At 34.2% G+C, this 17,968-nt stretch overlaps 1 protein-coding gene across 7 annotated transcripts in view; it reads left to right on the forward strand.

Moving 5' to 3' along the window:
- SAP30 (Sin3A associated protein 30) overlaps nucleotides 1-17,968 on the forward strand; it is a 66,870-nt gene that overhangs the window by 6,221 nt on the left and 42,681 nt on the right. For 5 of the 7 annotated variants that reach the window (XR_006887933.1, XR_006887934.1, XM_046656347.1 and 2 more), the window contains exon 4: nucleotides 5,010-5,071. The exons of the other annotated variants lie outside the window; for them this stretch is intronic. Coding sequence is in view for 3 of the 5 variants with exons in the window: in XM_046656347.1 (XP_046512303.1) it covers nucleotides 5,010-5,071 (62 nt within the window). In the remaining 2 variants the exon portion in view is untranslated. The remainder of the gene's footprint in view (nucleotides 1-5,009; nucleotides 5,072-17,968) is intronic. 7 annotated transcript variants of the gene reach the window in all.

Below are 17,968 nucleotides of genomic sequence, written 5' to 3' on the forward strand. Positions count from 1 at the left end.
AGCACTCCAAAGGTGACAACCAGAAATATCTCTAGACATTGTCAGACATTCCCCGGGGGGCAAAATCACCCCTGACTGAGAACCACTGATGTAGCTAAACCTAAAGTCCTGGGTCAGTAGAAGATGAATCTGTATTTTTAAGTGTTCTGAATGTTGTATTGACAGCTAAAATATATGGTGAACAATAAAGCAACTGGTCTTTGTTCTTGCAATGACCATTTAAAGATTTACTTGCTACTTTATTGATGAGTAGAGGCTGTAATAACTGGTATGAAAACCTCTCATTCCTGGCATTCCAGAAATCTCTGTGAGAACTGAAATGTATGTATGAAAATGAACCACAAAGCTACAAGATGTGGTGATTTATTTGAAGAAAATCTTACTTCTACATTTTATATTTTTCCTAAATCCCTAAAGACTTAATTTTATAATAAAAACTTGACTGTAGGCTTAGTTTTTCTGTAAAAACACTCCATTCTTGTGAAAAAAGCTTGAAATTATTTACTTACATTAAAGTATCTGTTTATGAATAGATAACCTTTGACTAACAATGTTAGTTTCGTATAATTATTTGCATAAAATGTATAAAAAGTGAAAGAGCAAGAGTTCTGAGTATTGATTATCCATTGAAATTAAGCCCTTGTTGGAGCAATTTAAAACATGAAAAGTTGAGAACTGAAGAACCTCAGCAAAGCTGAGGAACTCAAGAAAGTGCAATGTAAAAGTCAGTTTTATATAAAGATTTTAATTCTTTGCTTTTGGGTTTTAAAAATGATGAATTCACTAGAAATGTTTTTACTTGTCTATATCTGAGCAGAAAAAGTAAATGGGAACTCATATCTCTATGATGGTATGGCTTACCTTTAGGTTAGAGTATCAGGAGAAGAATCCAAATGTGACTGCCATTGGGGTAGAAGGAAGAAAATATACTAAATGTGTAGCATGAGCTCAAGAAATGTCAGTTGTTTGGTAACTACCTTTTACTGAATAATTTAGGAAAAGGCTAAAAAATTAATGTCAGAGATACATTTCTTTAATAAGAAAAGCTGTTTGTTATTTCTACATAAGGCTTTTTTTTTAAATAGAGGTGAAATTTACTTACTATACAGTTAACCATTGTAAAGTGTACAATTTGTTAGTATTTAGTGTATTCACAATGTTGTGCAACCACTAGCTTTAATTTAAAAACTTTTTCATCACCTCTTAAAAACACCCGTAACTAATCACTCCCAATTCCTCCCTCCTATCCCTGGTATCTGCTTTCTGTCTCTATAGATTTGCCTATTATATCATATAAAGGGAACCAGAAAATATATAGCCTTTTGTGTCTGGGTTTTGTCCCTTAGTGTAATGTTTTCAAAGTTCATTCAGATTGTAGCATGTATCAGTACTCTGTTCCTTTTTAAGGCTGAATAATGTGCATACATATATTTTTTACATTTCCTTTAATGTATACGTAATGTAGATATCAAGTCAGTTTTGTACCCATAATACCCAACAGACTTATATTTTACTTCTAAACCTCTGGAAATATAGATCATTAGATCTTGTATATTATTTTTTGTTGAAAATTTTCTATAGGTTTTTATTTGTAAAATTCTTAGAATGTTTTGGCTACGTTTATGCCACACATTTCTCTTTAGATATGCTACTATATAAAGATGAGCACGTTATGGTGATAACCATTCTATAGAAGTAAATTGAATAGGCTAATTCTATGTCAATTTATTATAATTTTATCAGTTTCTCTTCAGTTCTTTGAGAGAAAAGTTTAGTTTTAGGCTGTTAATGCAAGATGATTTAGAAATAATATGAATTTGATTATTTTTTCCTTTGGGGAAAATTATTTTAAAGCCTGTAGGACTTTATTGATAGGATTATTTACATTTTAAAGTCACCTGCCATAATATTTGCAAAAACGACTTATTCTGGAAGAACCTGTTGGCAATTGTGAGGAAGTTAAAGTTATGAAATGATCTGTAAATGTTTTTATCTGTCCTTGCCTTCCTCCAATAGTTGTTGCTCGTTGTCTTGGTTCTCCATGTTGCTTCCAGTTCCCTAATAATCCTAGGATTAGTACCTAATTGCAGCAAACAAGATATTCAAGGAGACTCTATGGATTATGATGAGGAAAAGGAAATTTTTATCAAGAAGCGATGAGGTATTAGTAAGTATTACTGTTAACTTTGTGCTCAGTACCATGGAATTCATAGTAAGAACAAAGAGATAGAAAGTCAAAGATAAAAATACAGAAATTGTTATTTGGTAAGCATTTAGCATATATAAGCCAACTGAAATATACAATTGTATGCCTCATACAAGCAAAGATTTGCTTTCCTAAAAAGGAATTGGATTAGATGATGTTATTAAATAACATAGCAGTTAAGAATTTAGATGCTAGAAGAAGACTGGCCATATCCAAAACCTGGCTCTACTGCTCTGATAATGTACACTTAGGCAAGCTGCTTCTCTCTAAATTTGGCATCTTTGCCCATAGAACAGAGATCATGATAGTACTTATCTCACTCAGTTGTAAGACAGTATTTGGAACAATAATACATTTTTAATAAAAGCTTGGTTGTATTTTCTTGTAGCTAAAAACTATTGAAAAAATAAAGGATCTATTCATTAATATGATTGAACGAAATGTTTGCTTTTAAAAACATACTAACCAAGTTAGAAAAAGTTATATAAGGCAAGTTGTGTGAGCATTCATGCTTTTTACATTTATTTGGTAATATAAAGAAGAATATGTGCTTCTATAATGCATTCATTTCTAAAAGAATGTAATATAATTTCATATTACAAAGTTATTTCCAGAAAGGAGAGAATTTGATGAAAAATAATAATTATAAAATTTCATTTATTGTTTAGTTTTTTTCAAATACTATTTTCCTCATCAGATTCTTTTTTCCAACTGTTGCCAATCTTTTTTTATTTTTCTGCTTTTTCTCCCCAATTCCCCCCAGTACATAGTTGTATATTTTAGTTGTGGGTCCTTCTAGTTGTGGCACGTGGGATGCCTTCTCAGCATGGCTTGATGAGCGGTGCCATGCCGGTGCCCAGGATCCAAACTGGCGAAACCCTGGGCCACATGAACTTAACCACTCGGCCACGGGGCGGGCCCCTCAACAGATTTTGATTGTAGTAATAAGGGAACACTTAATTAAAAAGCCATTGTTGCCTCACATATGCCTTCATGCTGATCTGTTATTTATAAATAGAGATACTGAATCTTTAGTGCTTTTTTTTCTCCCTCAAAGAGAATCTATACCAAGTAGAAAATGAAACAGGTTCACTGATGATTTTCTTTATTTACCTATTCCATGCACTGTTCCAGAAAGGATAGAAGACTTCCATTATTGAGTTAGTTTGATTTTAATACCAGTCAATTAAGTGACGAAAAAAAGCCAAATCAGATCAAATGCTATGTGGATAAAACAACAAATTTGTTTTTGTTTTTTTTACAATTCCACTTCATGAATTTTTGTAGAGGTCATACTATTTGAAAACATGTTCTGACGTGTTTGTGCAGATTTTAGGAGGAACTGAATTATGACTATCTCAAAATGGTTTGGTTCAGCCCTGTAACACTTACTGAACACTGAATAGATATCAGATACTGTTCTGGGTGTGGTCTTCAGAAGCAGATCAGGGACCTCCAAGGTTATATTTCAATGAAATAATGTCACTTTTATTCCAAAATGATGTCTCCTGGATTTGCTACATGGTGTGGTACTTCTCAAACTTTTCTCCTCAACAATACTTTGTATAGCATCCTACGCTTATCCTCTGTAGCAGGCTTCACATTTATAAATAATTATTTATTTGTAATTATTACCCCTTTGTTAGAATACAAGTTCCAAGAAGACAAGTCCATCTTATTCATTACTACATCCCTAAATCTTAGTAATAGCTGGCACTTCGAAAGCATTTAATAAATTTTTATAGCATAAGGACTTTCTGAAATTACCTCTGATGGCCTAGTCAATGCATACCTCCTAAGATATGAGGGCATAGTCCACAGCTGCCTCTAACAGTCGGAAAATGTCTCTGAAGGCATCTGTTTTGTTTACCCTTAAAATTCATGTGACTGTTTAATTCTCATCCATTACATGTTTGTTTTAATATGTGTTTTGTTATTCTCAGGAAAAATTGATATATCAGGAATGTGTATCATAGTTTTAAGGATACAGCTATGTGTGTGAGTGTGTGTAGTGTATGGGGTTTGGAATTAGAACTTGTTCAAATTCTGCCTTTATTTTTAGTAAATATCTTAAACGAGTTGGTATCTGAAAAACAGGTTTAAGAATACTTATTTCGCAAGTTTTTGTTGTTTTTTAAGAGAATAAATCACAAATGTACCTAAAGTACTTGACATACATAATGTACACTCAAATATTGGCTCCCTTTCCCCCTCTTTCTAGAAAACTTCTAATTTCCCTTCCAAGAACCTCAATTTTTATCTGGTTCTTTCCATTAAGTATACCTGGTCAATAACTGTCAACTAAGAACTGAAAGTATTCTCAATCTTTGAGCCAGGATTATAGCTATTCATCTGGGGACAGAATTCTTTTACTGGGCATAGTGAATACCTTGTAGATGAAAATTTTCTAGCAAAAATTTTTAAACTGGTACCAACAGTGTCCACAGAGAAAAATTAAATTGAATTAATTTTTATTACTACTTACTTAACACAAGTTTACTTGTCCTAGACAAGTAAGAATTTATAGAATCTGCTTTATTGCACTGCATAGAAACTAGAAATGCAGTTACACTTATATAGTGCAGTTTTTGGGAAATGAGGGATGGTGTTCTCCGGAATACATGAAGATTCTCAGTGATTGTTGCAAGGAATCACAAAAGAGATCTTTGGTCCAAAGAAGACATCTCTGAAAGAAAATATAACATGAGTTAAGTTCAGCTGAAAGTTAAGATATATGTTAGTCTCTTCTGGCTTAAAAATGGACAGTGATTTCTAGGATTTCAGATATGGCTATTCTTTTTAGGTGAATAAAGTACAAAGAATGAGTGGGAGGACTTGCCCACAGGAGCAACAAAGACTAAGAAGGTAATCAGTTCTACTTTCCTCCCATTTGCCATTGATATTATGCTATCATTTATCTATAAAGAAAAGGAAAGACTGAGTGATTTCAAAACCTTATAGTCATGCAAAAAGATTAATTTCTCTGACATGGGTGAGGATAGATCATGAAGTTTAAATCTACAGGTAAGAAAAAGAAGGTTAAAAATTTCTTAAAAAGTCAATAAATAAATTTCTAGGTTTTGTAGGGAAAGGAGAAATGTTAAGCTATTCAGCTCTTCTTGTTTGAAAGATCATATAAGGTAATGTATAAAAATGCATGGAATAATATAAAATTGTGTATATGTGCAAGGTAGTATTATGATTATGGCTGATTAGCATCTAATGTACAACATGATGACTACAGTTAACACTGTTGTATGGTATATTCGAAAGTTTCTAAGAGTAGATCCTAACAGTTCTCATCACAGGAAAAAAAATTGTTTTGGTTAATATATGAGGTGATGGATGTTAACTAAACTTAGGGTAATCACTTCACAATATATGTATGTCAAATCATTATGCTGTATACCTTAAACTTATACAGTGCTATATGTCAATTAAATCTCAATAAAATAGAAAAATAGGATGGCAAATTAAGATTTATGTTTATAGACAGAAAAAAAAAGGAATATGCTTAGCAAGTTAAGTCTGTTGCTACTGGGAAAATGATAACCCCAAATCAGATAGAAATTACTTTTTTTGAAAGTATACAAAAATCTTGTATACTTCTTCTATACAAGAAGTATAGAAGTCCATACTTCTATTCTCATCGATTAACACAGATAATCACAAAATTATATCATAAAATAAATACAAGTACATCTCAGTAAATTGGTTCCAAGTCTTACAATTAAAAAACACAAACGTGTTATTTTAATAGTAGATGTCATTTCATTTATGTAGTCTGGGAAAAATTAAGTCATTTTATGCAATCAGTTAACTCAAGTTCTTGTTATCATGGTTTAACATAGCGATTCTCAAACTACCATGCATCAGAATCACCTAGAGGGTTTAAGCCATAATTGTTATACCTCACCTCCATTGTTCCTGATTCAGCTGGTCTGGTCTGGGGCCCAAGAATGGATGTGCACTTTTAACAAGAACTCAGGTGATATTGAAGCTTTTGTTCTGGGAACCATACTTTAAGAACCAACTGGCTTGATAGAAAAAGTATCTAGTCCAAATCAGAAGACCTGGGTTCTAGTCTCAGTGCTGATATTAACTAGTTCCGTGGGATGGTGCTAGTCATTTTACCTCTCTATACCTTTCCTTGATAAGATGGTTATATCTGCCCTTTCTACCTCACAGATTTCTTAGAAAAATGAAACTATGATGACATATGTTGAAAGTAATTTGAAAAGTTATTTTCAGTATGAATAGCCAAGGTCATAGTATTCCAAAGATTCCTCAATAACCAAAGGAAAATAATTTTAAAATCAAGTGCTAAAAATATTTATTGATTTATCTACCATTGTTTTATACTTAAATACATCTACTTTCCATGTCAGTGGATAACGTCTATTTAGTTAATTTCTGGTTAACTCAGACATAGAGCTAGAAAATTTTTCCTTGACCCTTATCAAAGTTTTTTGTCCAGCTAATTACTTGATCCTTTTACTGAAATCTTTTATCTAAAGCCTTTTATTAGTTTTCAAATTGGTTTAAGATGTCAACCTTGAAGGTGACTTCAGCTACCAACAGATTTTTTTGTGTGGTTAAAAATCAGATAGGAAATTTAGAATTTAATAGATTGGAGTGTTATTGATTTTCTGGATTTAATTTGTTTTACTAAAATCTGCCAAACTCTGTTTCTTAAATGAAAATATTCAGTTCTATACAAATGGTGATGATTCTAGAAAATAGCTGAGATTTGAACAGGATTTTACTAAAAATGGTGATTAATGTCAGCAAACTCATTATGAGGGTGTCCTTAGAAAAGAGTTGTTATGCATACATTTCATAGCAATGTATTTTGTGATTGCATTTCCTTACTTTGGACAGCAGAGCAATTCACTGAAGTTGCAGTAACAGATCATCTCACATCCCTTCCCATCCCAGAAATGATCCTGGACGTTTACATCCATCTTTGTCAGGTCAGCTACTCCTTCCGGAAGGTTGTGACAGTTGCGATCTTTCAGTATCTTTTTGTAGCAAGACAGGCGATTTGCAGGCATGGCTTGAACTCCTAGCAGCAAAGTTAGCGCAACGGTGACAGCAAGTACTGTAAATTTCATTTTGGCTTTTGGCCCTGGGATAGAAGAAAAACCAAAATGTGTCAGTGTTTTTGGTTTTTTTTAAGATGGAATTCATCTGAACATAAAGTTCCGTGGCATTCTCATAAACTTTGGATAGACAGAATGGGAGGTGATCTTTCCTACTCTCCTCTTTGAATGTGTTTCTCAAAGTGTAGTTTTATGACCATCTACAATAAAAATCACTTAGAATATTTGTTAAAAATCAAATGCCTGGGCTCCACAAAGAAATAGTGAATGAGAAATGCTGGGAAGGGCGGAGGGGGACAGGTAGTGGTAAGAGCCACAATCTGCATTTTTAAGTACCAAAAGTCTTTTTTGGGTTTTTTTGTACATTCAGTAGAGAAAAACTGCTTTTTAAGGTGGTAAAACTCAGGTAAATTACTAGAACAAGTATCTTCATCGAGTACAGTGTTCTTGACTTTGCATATCTTAACAAGATTGTCAAAGAACCTGGCTCCCACCCTGACAAAATCAAAAAGCTCCTTTATCCTGATATTGACAGATGATATTGTATACATATGTTTATAATTCAGTTAAGTTTTTAAAAACTTTGGAATTATTTTTGGGGTCCATTTTTGTTGCAAATTTTTAGTAATGTTGTGAACTTTTATCCCACATGGATTACTTCATCTTAGCCTCAGTTGAAAGCACAAGCTTGAATTCTCCCTAATAAATCTCTAGCCTGTTCTTAACTACCTACCATGATGAAGAACTCATTATTGGCTAAGTCAACATATTCCATGGACATAGTTCTAATGTCTCCCTTATTGTAAAATATTTTTCTGTAGCTTCCAACCACCAGTCCTAGTCTGAACTCTTGGGGTCGTACCAAACAAGTCTAATTCCTCTTCCAGGAGATAAGTCTTCAAGTACAGTATTTGCATACAACTATGGAATATTCACCATCTATTAAATCAGGCTTCTCTGGCTTCCATATTAAACGTGTAAACAATGGAGGCTATTGTAGCAAAGGAAAACTAGCAAAAGAGTGGAGGAACCAAAATCAGAATCCACGGCCATTCAGATTTCATCTTGTTGACAGGCACCAAAGTATCTGTACTACTATGGAATATTGTAAAGAGGGGAAGACAGATACGTATATTGTACTTTGAAAGTAAACAATATTGTTGAAATTTTAGTATGAAGTTTTCAGTGATTAGATACATCTCAGAAGTGAATTATTTTAGGTAAGATAAAGACTTTTTAAAAAAGACTTGGTTCTTTTAGAGCAGTTTTTGGTTTACAATAAAATTGAGAGGAAGGTACTGATTTCCCATATAACCTCTGCCCTCAGGGGTCAGCCTGGTGGCACAGAGGTGAAGTTTGCATGTTCTGCTTCAGCAGCCTGGGGTTCCCTGGTTTGGATCCCTGGCGCGGACCTACACACCACATATCAAGCCATGCTGTGGCAGGCATTCCACATATAAAATAGAGGAAGATGGGCACGGATTTTAGCTCAGGGCCAATCTTCCTCAGCAAAAAGAGGAGGATTGGCAGCAGATGTTAGCTCAGAGCTAATCTTCCTCAAAAAAAAACAATAACAAAAATAAATAAATAAATAAAACACCCCTGCTCTCACACACGCATAGCCTCTCCCATGAACAATGGTACACTTTTTACCAAGGATGTACCTACATTGACGTATCATAATCACCCAAAGTCTATAGTTTACCTTAGGGTTCCCACTTTGTGTTGTACATTCTATGGGTTGGACAAATGTATAATGACATATATCCATCATTATAATATCAAACAGTATTTTCACTGCCTTAAAAATCCTCTGTGCCCTGCCTATATAACTTCCCCCCTGCTCCCTGCTCTGTAACCACTGATCCTTTTTATTGTCTTTATAGTTTGGCTTTTCCAGAATGTCCTATAGTTGGAATCATACAATATGTAGGCTTTTCAGATGGGCTTCTTTAACTTAGTAATATGCATTTAAGGTTCCTCCATGTCTTTTCATGTCTTGATAGAGCGATCTTTCTTTTTTAGCACTGAATAATATTGCATTGTCTGGATGTACTGCAGTTTATTTATCCATTCACCTACATCTTGGTTGCTTCCCAATTTTGGCAGTCATGCATAAAGCTACTATAAACATCCTTGTGCAGGTTTTTATGTGGACATGTTTTCAACTCCTGTGAGTAAATACCAAGGAGCATGATTGCTGGATTATATTGTAAGAGTATGCTTAGTTTTGTAAGAAACCACCACAGTCTTTCAAAGTAGCTGTACTACTTTGCATTCCCACCAGCAAGGTGTGCGTTCCTGTTGAGCCACATTCTCACTAGCATTTGGTGTTGTCAGTGTTCTGGATTTTGGTCATTTTGATTGATATATAGTAGTCTTTTATTTTAATTTACATTTTCCTGATGACATATTATGTGGAGCATCTCTTCATATGCTTGTTCACCATCTGTGTATCTTCTTTGGTGACGTGCCTGTTAAGGTTGGCCCATTTTTTTAATCAGGTTCTTTGTTTTTTTATTGTTGAGTTTTAATAGTTCTTTGTATATTTTGGATAGCACTCCTTTAGCAGATAGGTCTTTTGCAAATGTTTTCTCCCAGTCTGTAGCTTGTCTTCTAATTCTCTTGATATTTTCTTTCACAGAACAAAAGGTTTTAATTTTAATGAAGTTTAACTTATCAATGATTTCTTTTATGGATCATGACTTTGGTGTTATATCTAAAAAGGCATCACCATACCCAAGGTCATCTAGGTTTTCTTCTATGTTGTATTCTAGGAGTTTTAGAGTTTTGCACTTTATTTTTAGGCCTATGATCCATTTTGAGTTAATTTTTTGTAAAGGGTGTAAAGTCTTTGTTTAGATTCATTTTGCCGCATGTGGATGTCTAGCTGTTCCAGCACCATTTGTTGAAAAGACCGTCTTTGTCCATTGTGTTGCTTTTGCTCCCTTGTCAAAGATTAGTTGACTATATTTGTGGGATTCTATCTGAGCTCTCTATTCTGTCTCCATTGATCTTTTTGTCTCTTCTTTCACCAGTACCACACTGTCTTGGTTGCTGTAGATTTATAGTAAATCTTAAAGTCAGGTAGCATCAGTCCTCCAGCTTTGTTCTTCTCTTTCAGTATTGTGTTGGCTATTCTGGGTCTTTTGCCTCTCCGTGTAAACTTTAGAATCAGTTTGTCAATCTCCACAAAATAATTTGCTGGGATTTTCATTGGGATTGCATTAATCTATAGATCAAGTTGGGAATAATTGACATCTTACAATATTGAGTCTTCCTATCCATGAGCATGGAATATCTCTCTATTTTTTTAGTTCTTCTTTGATTTCATTCAACAGAGTTTTGTAGTTTTTCTCATATAGATCTTCTCGTGTATATTTTATTAGATTTATACATAAATATTTCATTTTGGGGGTGCTAATGTAAATGGTATTTTATTTTTAATTTCAAATTCCACTTATTCATTGTTGGTATATAGGAAAGCAATTGACTTTTATGTATTAACCTTGTATCCTGCATCTTCACTATAATCACTTATTCGTTCCATGTGTTTTTTGTTGATTCTTTCAGATTTTCTACATAAATAATATGCCAACAAAGACAGTTTTATGTCTTCCTTCCCAATCTACATACATTTTTCTTTTCTTTTCTTTTCTTGCCTTACTGCATTAGCAAGGACTTCCAGTATGATACTGAAAAGGAGTCATGAGAGGGGACATCCTTACCTTGTACCTGATCTTAGTGGGAAAGCTTCAAGTTTCTCACTGTTAAGTAGGATGTTAGCTGCAGGATTTTTTAGATAGTCTTTATCAAATTGAGAAAGTTCTCCTCTATTTCTAGTTTACTGAGAGTTTTATCATGCGTAAGTGTTGGTTTTTTGTCAGATGCTTTTTCAGCATCTAATGATATGATCATGTGATTTTTTTTTTTTAGTTTGTTGACGTGATGGATTACATTAATTGATTTTCAAATGTTGGACCAGCCTTGCATACCTGGGATAAATTCCCCTTGATCATGATGTATCATACTTTTTCTACTTGTTTGGATTCAATTTGCTAATATTTTGTTGAGGATTTTTGCATCTATGTTCATGAGAGGTATTGACCTGTAGTTTTCTTTTCTTGTTATGTCTTTGTCCGGTTTCGATATTAGGGTAATGCTAGCCTCATAGAATGAGTTAGAAAGTAGTCCTTATGTTTCTATCCTTTGAAAGAGATTGTAGAAATTGGTATACTTTCTTGCTTAAATGTTTGGGAGAATTCACTAGGGAACCCATCTGGGCCTGATGCTTTCTGTTTTGGAAGGTTATTAATTATTGATTCAATTTCTTTAGTAGATATAGACCTATTCAGATCATCTATTTCTTCTTGTGTGAATTGTGGCAGATTCTACCTTTCAAGGAATTGGTCCATTTCACCTAGGTTATCAAATTTGTAGGCATAGAGTTGTTCATAATATTTCTTTTTTTTAAATTTCCATGGCATCTATAGTGATGTGCCTCTTTCATTTCTGATATTAGTAATTTTGTATCCTCTCTTTTTTTTTCTTAATTAGCTTGGCTAGCGTTTTATCACTTTTATAGATCTTTTCAAGGAACCAGCTTTTGCTTTCTTTGATTTTCTCTATTGATTTCTTGTTTTCAGTTTCATTGATTTCTGCTCTAATTCTTATTATTTCTTTTCTTCTACTTACTTTGGAGCAAATTTGATTTGCTCTTCTTCTAGTTTCCCAAGGTGGAAACTTAGATGATTGATTTTAGGTCTTTTTTCTTTTCTAATATATGCATTCAAAGCATCCATAAATTTCCATCTAAGCACTGCTTTCACTGGATCCCATAAATTTTGATGTTTTATTTTCATTTTCATTAAGTTCAAAATATTTTTAAATTTCTGTTGAGATTTCTTCTTTAACCCATGTGTTATTGAGAAGTGTGTTGTTTAGTCTCAATGTATTTGGGGATTTTCCAGTTATCTTTCTGTTATTAATTTCTACTTTAATTCCTTTGTGATCTCAGAACAGACATTTTATGATTTCTATTCTTTTAAAGCCATTAAGGTGTGGTTTATGCCCCAGAATGTGGTCCATCCTGGTGAATGTTGCATGTGAGTTGAGAAAAATGTGTATATTCTACTGTAGTTGGGTGAAGTAGTCTATAGATGTCAGTTATATCCAGCTGATTGATGATATTGTTGAGTTCAACCATGTCCTTTCTAATTTTCTGTCTGCTGGATCTGTCCATCTCTGAGGGATGTTGAAGTCTCCAACCATGATAGTGGATTCATCTACTTTTCCTTGCAGTTCTGTCAGTTTTTTCCTTATGTAATTTGGCAGTCTGTTGTTAGGCAAGTACCCATTAAGAATTGTTATGTCTTCTTGAATAATTGACCCCTTTATCATTATGAAAAGCCCTTCTATATTCCTGATAACTTTTCTTACTTTAATGTCTGCTCTGTCTGAAATTAATATAGTGACTCCTGCTTTCTTTGGTTAGTGTGAACATGGTATATTTTTCTACATCCATTTACTTTTGATCTATATGTGTATTTATATTTAAAGTGGGTTTCTTGTAGACAACATATATTTGGGTCATATTTTTGAACACTCTAACAATCTCTGTCATTTAATTGGTGTATTTAGACCATGAGCATTCAAAGTGATTGATATAGTTGGATTAATATCTACTATATTCATTATTGTTTTCTATTTGTTACCCTTGTTCTTTGTTCCTGTTTTTCTCTTCCACTCTTTTCTTGGTTTTAATTTAGCATTTTTTATGATTCCATTTTCTCTCCTTTATTAACATATCTGTTATACTTTTTGTTTGTTTGTTTGCTTTTTTTTTTTTAGTGAGGAAGACTGTCCCTGAGCTAACATCTGTTGCCAATCTTCCTCAGTTTTATATGTGGGATGCCACCACAGCGTTGCTTGATGAGCAGCATGTAGGTCCACACCCAGGTCTGAACCCCGGAACCCCAGGCTGCTGAAGTGGAGCGTGCAAACTTAAACACTACACCACTGGGCCAGCCCCTTGTTTGTTTTTTTCAGTAGTTGCCCTAGAGTTTGCAGTATACATTATAACTGATCCAAGTCCACTTTCAAATAATATTTTACCATTTCACAGGTAATGTGAGTACCTTATAATAACAAAATAAACCTAATTCCATGCTCCCATTCTTTGTATCATTGCAGTCATTCATAAGCATATATATCTATACATCTATATCTATCTGTATACATACATAAGCAGACAATTGAATACATTGTTGCTATTATTATTTTGAACTGTTACCTGTTAGATCAATTAAGAAAAGTTAAAGTCTTTATTTTACCTTCACTTATTCCTTCCTCAATGCTCTTTATTTCTTTATGTAGATCCAGGTTTCTGACCTCTGTTATTTTCCTTCTCTTGAAAACACTTTTAACGTTTCTTGCAAAGCCAGTTTACTGAGAACAAATTCCTTCAATTTTTGTTTGTCTGAGAAAGTCTTTATTTCTCCTTTACTTTTGAAGAATAATTTTGCAGAGTACAGAATTCTAGGCTGGTAATTGTTTTTCTCTTAAGACTTTAAATATTTCACTCTGCTCACTTTTTGCTTGCATGGTTTCTGAGGGGAATTCAGATATAATTCTTATCTTTGTTCCTCTATAGGTGTTTTTTTTCCCCTTCTGGCTTCTTTCAGGACTTTATCTTTGATTTTCTGTAATTTAGAAATTATATGCCTATGTGTGCATTTTTTCAGCATATATTCTGCTTGATGTTCTCTGAACTTGCTGGATCTGTGATCTGGTGTCTGACATTAGTTTGGGTAAGTTCTCAGTCATTATTGTTTCAAATATTTCTTTTCCTTTCTCTCTTTCTTCTCCTTCTGGTATTCCCGTAATGTGTGTGTTACACCTTTCGTAGTTGTCCCACAGTAGTTGGATATTCCGTTCTGTTTTTTTCAGTCTTTGTTCTCTTTGATTTTCCGTTTTCGAGGATTCTATTGATATATCCTGTAGCTCAAAGATTCTTTTCTCAGCTGTGTCCATTTACTAACAGGCCCATCAAAGGCATTCTTCATTTCTGTTACAGTGCTGTTTTTATCTCTAGCATTTCTTTTTGGTTCTTTCTTAGGATTTCCATCTCTCTGCTTACATTGCTCATCTGTTCTTGCCTGCTGACTACTTTATCTATTAGAGTCCTTAGGATATTAATCATAGTTGTTTTAAATTCCTGGCCTGATAATTCCAACATCCCTGCCATGTCTGGTTCTGATGCTTGCTTTATCTCTTTGTCTTTTGGTATGCCTTGTAAATCTTTCTTAATAGCCCATATGATGTACCAGGTAAAAGGAACTGCTGTAAATAGGCCTTTAGTCATGTGGTGGTGAGATGTGAGGGGAGGGGAAAAATTTTATAGTTCTATAATTAGGTCTTAGTCTTTTAGTGAGCCTGTGCTTCTGGGCCGTGACCTTCACAAGTGTTACTCAGTTTTTTTCTCTCCCTTTAGGTGGGATAGGATGGCTAGAGTGGGCTTGAGTATTTCCCTTCCCCCAGATCAGTTAGGCTCTGATAATACCCTAGCAGCTTCGGCTCTAGTTAACTAGTTTCTCCCGAGGGCAGACTTTGTTAAGAAGAACAGAGTGCTGGGGCCGGCCCCTGGCCGAGTGGTTAAGTTCGTAAGCTCTGCTTCGGCGGCCCAAGGTTTCCTGGGTTGGGATCCTGGGCACGGACATGGCACTGCTCCTCAGGCCATGCTGAGGCGGTATCCGGCATGCCACGACTAGAAGGACGCACAACTAAAAATATATGGCTATGTACTGGGGGACTTTGGGGAGAAAAAGGAAAAATAAAATCTTTAAAAAAACAAGAAAATAACAGAGTGCTCTGGCATATTTCAAAATGCTTCCTTTTTTCCTCCCTCTCCCAGAAACTTGAGGGGATTTTTCTCTGATATTCACTATGTCTACCTTGTCAAACTACTGAGGTAGGTCTCACAAGATTTTGAGGGCCCTCCTGTAATTGGGTCCCCTTGAAGTTTTTAACTTTCAGAGTTGTCCACACTAAACCTACAACAATTGGTGAATTATAGTTCAGGTTTTTCTACCTGGATTCTGGTTCCTGTGGTGGTTTCTACTAGTGAGTCTCTGCTCTGGTAAGACTCAACTCCTTGTATTTGCCCATCTGTCTCTCAAATCTTGAGGGCAGTGGTTTGCTCTGTGTCCTTCGCTCTCTTACAGATCCAAGAAGAGTTGTCGATTTTTCAATCTGTTCAGCTTTTTTCTTGTTGTTAAAATGAGTTGTGACTTCCAAGCTCCTTACATGCAAAACCAGAAGTCCAATAATGGATTTTTGAATAAGCACACTCACTGCTTTCTGTCAGTTGAGAAACTAAACATATTCCTTTATACTCTGAAGGAGTTTCAGGTTTTCTTTATTTTATATTCTAATTTGAATGTCATTTTTGGCTTTGCTTATATATTTTCTTAAAATTACAAATACAGATCTTCCTTGATTTATAATGGGGTTAGGTCCTGATAAATCCACTGAAAGTTGAAAATATTGTAAGTCAAAAATGCGTTTAATACACCTAACCTACCAAGCATCATAGCTTAGCCTAGCCTACCTTAAACATGCCGAGAACAATTATATTAGCCTACAGTTGGACAAAATCATCTAACACAAGGCCTATTTTATAATAAAGAACATCTCATGTAATTTGTTGGGTATTGTACTGAAAGTGAAAAACAGAGTGGTTGTCTGGGTACCAAATGGTTATAAGTGTATCAGTTGTTTACCCTCATGAACTTGTGGCTGACTGGGAGCTTCAGCTCGCTGCTGCTGCCCAGCATCATGAGAGAGTATTGTACCATATATTGCTAGCCCGGGAAAAGATCAAAATTCAAAGTACAGTCTCTACTGAATGCATATTGCTTTTACACCATTGTAAAGTCAATCATATGTTGAACCATAAATCAAGGACCATCTGTATTTCAGTTAATTTCTACCTCCAAATATCAGTGAAAGAAAAGACAAAAATGAGATCTATTTCACTTTATATTTTTTCAGATTTGATGGAGCAAGACATTACAGTGTTGTATTACATCACAATCTAGTATATATAGAATAATATCTTCCAAAAGGTATTTTGCCGATCACAGCTTAAGTTTTGTATTTTTAAAAATATAATTCTCTGAGGTGCTCTAGTTCTCAGTTACTTCTAATTAGGGCCTTGTTTATACCCATAAGATAAGTAATGTTAAAAAAAAAAAGTGCTACATTTCCTGACATTTTTTTCAGGTTAATCTTCAAAGAAGGGTAATTAAAGCTCCTTTTCATTGACCATTTACTATATAGCAAGAATACCCACAACAATTAAGCTTTAAAAACATATTGAGGTATAGGAAAGAACTCCACTATACAGGCAAAATTCTTAAAAACTGCTTTATTGAGGTAAAAATTACATTTAATAAAGTGCAAATATTTAAAGTATACAGTTTGACAAGCTTTGGCATATGTATATTCCCATGAAGCCATCACTGCAATCAAGATAGTGAACACATCTGTCATCCCTGAGTTTCCCCATTCCCTTTTATAATCCATCCCTCTTACTTCTCCCTGCCCCGCCGACTGCCATCCAGACAACCACTGATCTGCTTTCTGTCACTAGAGATTAATTTGCATTTTCTAGAGCTTCATATAAATGAAATCATAAAATATGTACTCTTTTTATCTGCCTTTTTTACTCAGCATACTTATTTTGAGATTTATCCATGTCTATTGCACGTATCAGTAGCTGATTTTTTATTGCTCAGAAGTATTACATTATATATGCTATAAAATTGTTTATCCTTCCACCTGTTGATGATATTCGAGTAGTTTTTAGTTTCAGGCTATTGCAAATAAAGCTGTTATGAACACTTCTGTACAAGTCTTTGTAAGATCATAGCTTTTATTACTCTTGAGCAAATACCTAGATGTGGAATAGCTGGGTCTAACAATAGGTATATACCTTACTTTTTAAGAAATTGGCAAATTGCTTTTCCAAAGTGGTTGTACCATTTAAAATTCTGACCAGCAGTGCATGACAGTTCCGGTTTGTCCACATCCTCTCCAAAACTTGGTATGGTCAGTCTTTTTAATTTTTGGCCATTCTAATAGGTGTCTCATTGTGGTTTTATATTGCATTTCCTTAATGATTAATAGTTTTGAGCCTCTTTCATGTGCTTATTTGTCATCTGTGTATCTTCTTTGGTGAACTGTATGTTCAAATATTTTGCCCATTTAAAACAATTGGGCTTGTTTTCTTGAGTTTTGAAAATTCTTTATATATTCTGAATACAAGTTCTTTATCAGATATATGCTTCCCAAACATTTACTCTTCATCTATGGCTTTTTTTTTTTACTTTCTTAACAGTGTTTTTAAAAGTGCAAAAGTTCTTGAAATTGATGAAGTGCAACATATCAATTTTGTTATAGAATGTGCTTTTGGTGTCATATCTAATAAATCATTGTCTTACCCAAGGTCACGAGGTTTTTCCTCCTATGTCTTCTTCTACAAGTTTTGTAGTTTTAGGTTCATGTTTGTCAAATATCAGTTTTCAATATAAGAGTGGGCCTATTTTGGACTCTGTTCTTTCCCATTGATCTAATTGTTTATCCAATTCTCATTGCTTTG

The sequence above is a fragment of the Equus quagga genome, chromosome 3 (genome assembly GCF_021613505.1).
Source record: "Equus quagga isolate Etosha38 chromosome 3, UCLA_HA_Equagga_1.0, whole genome shotgun sequence".
Lineage (NCBI taxonomy): Eukaryota > Metazoa > Chordata > Mammalia > Perissodactyla > Equidae > Equus > Equus quagga.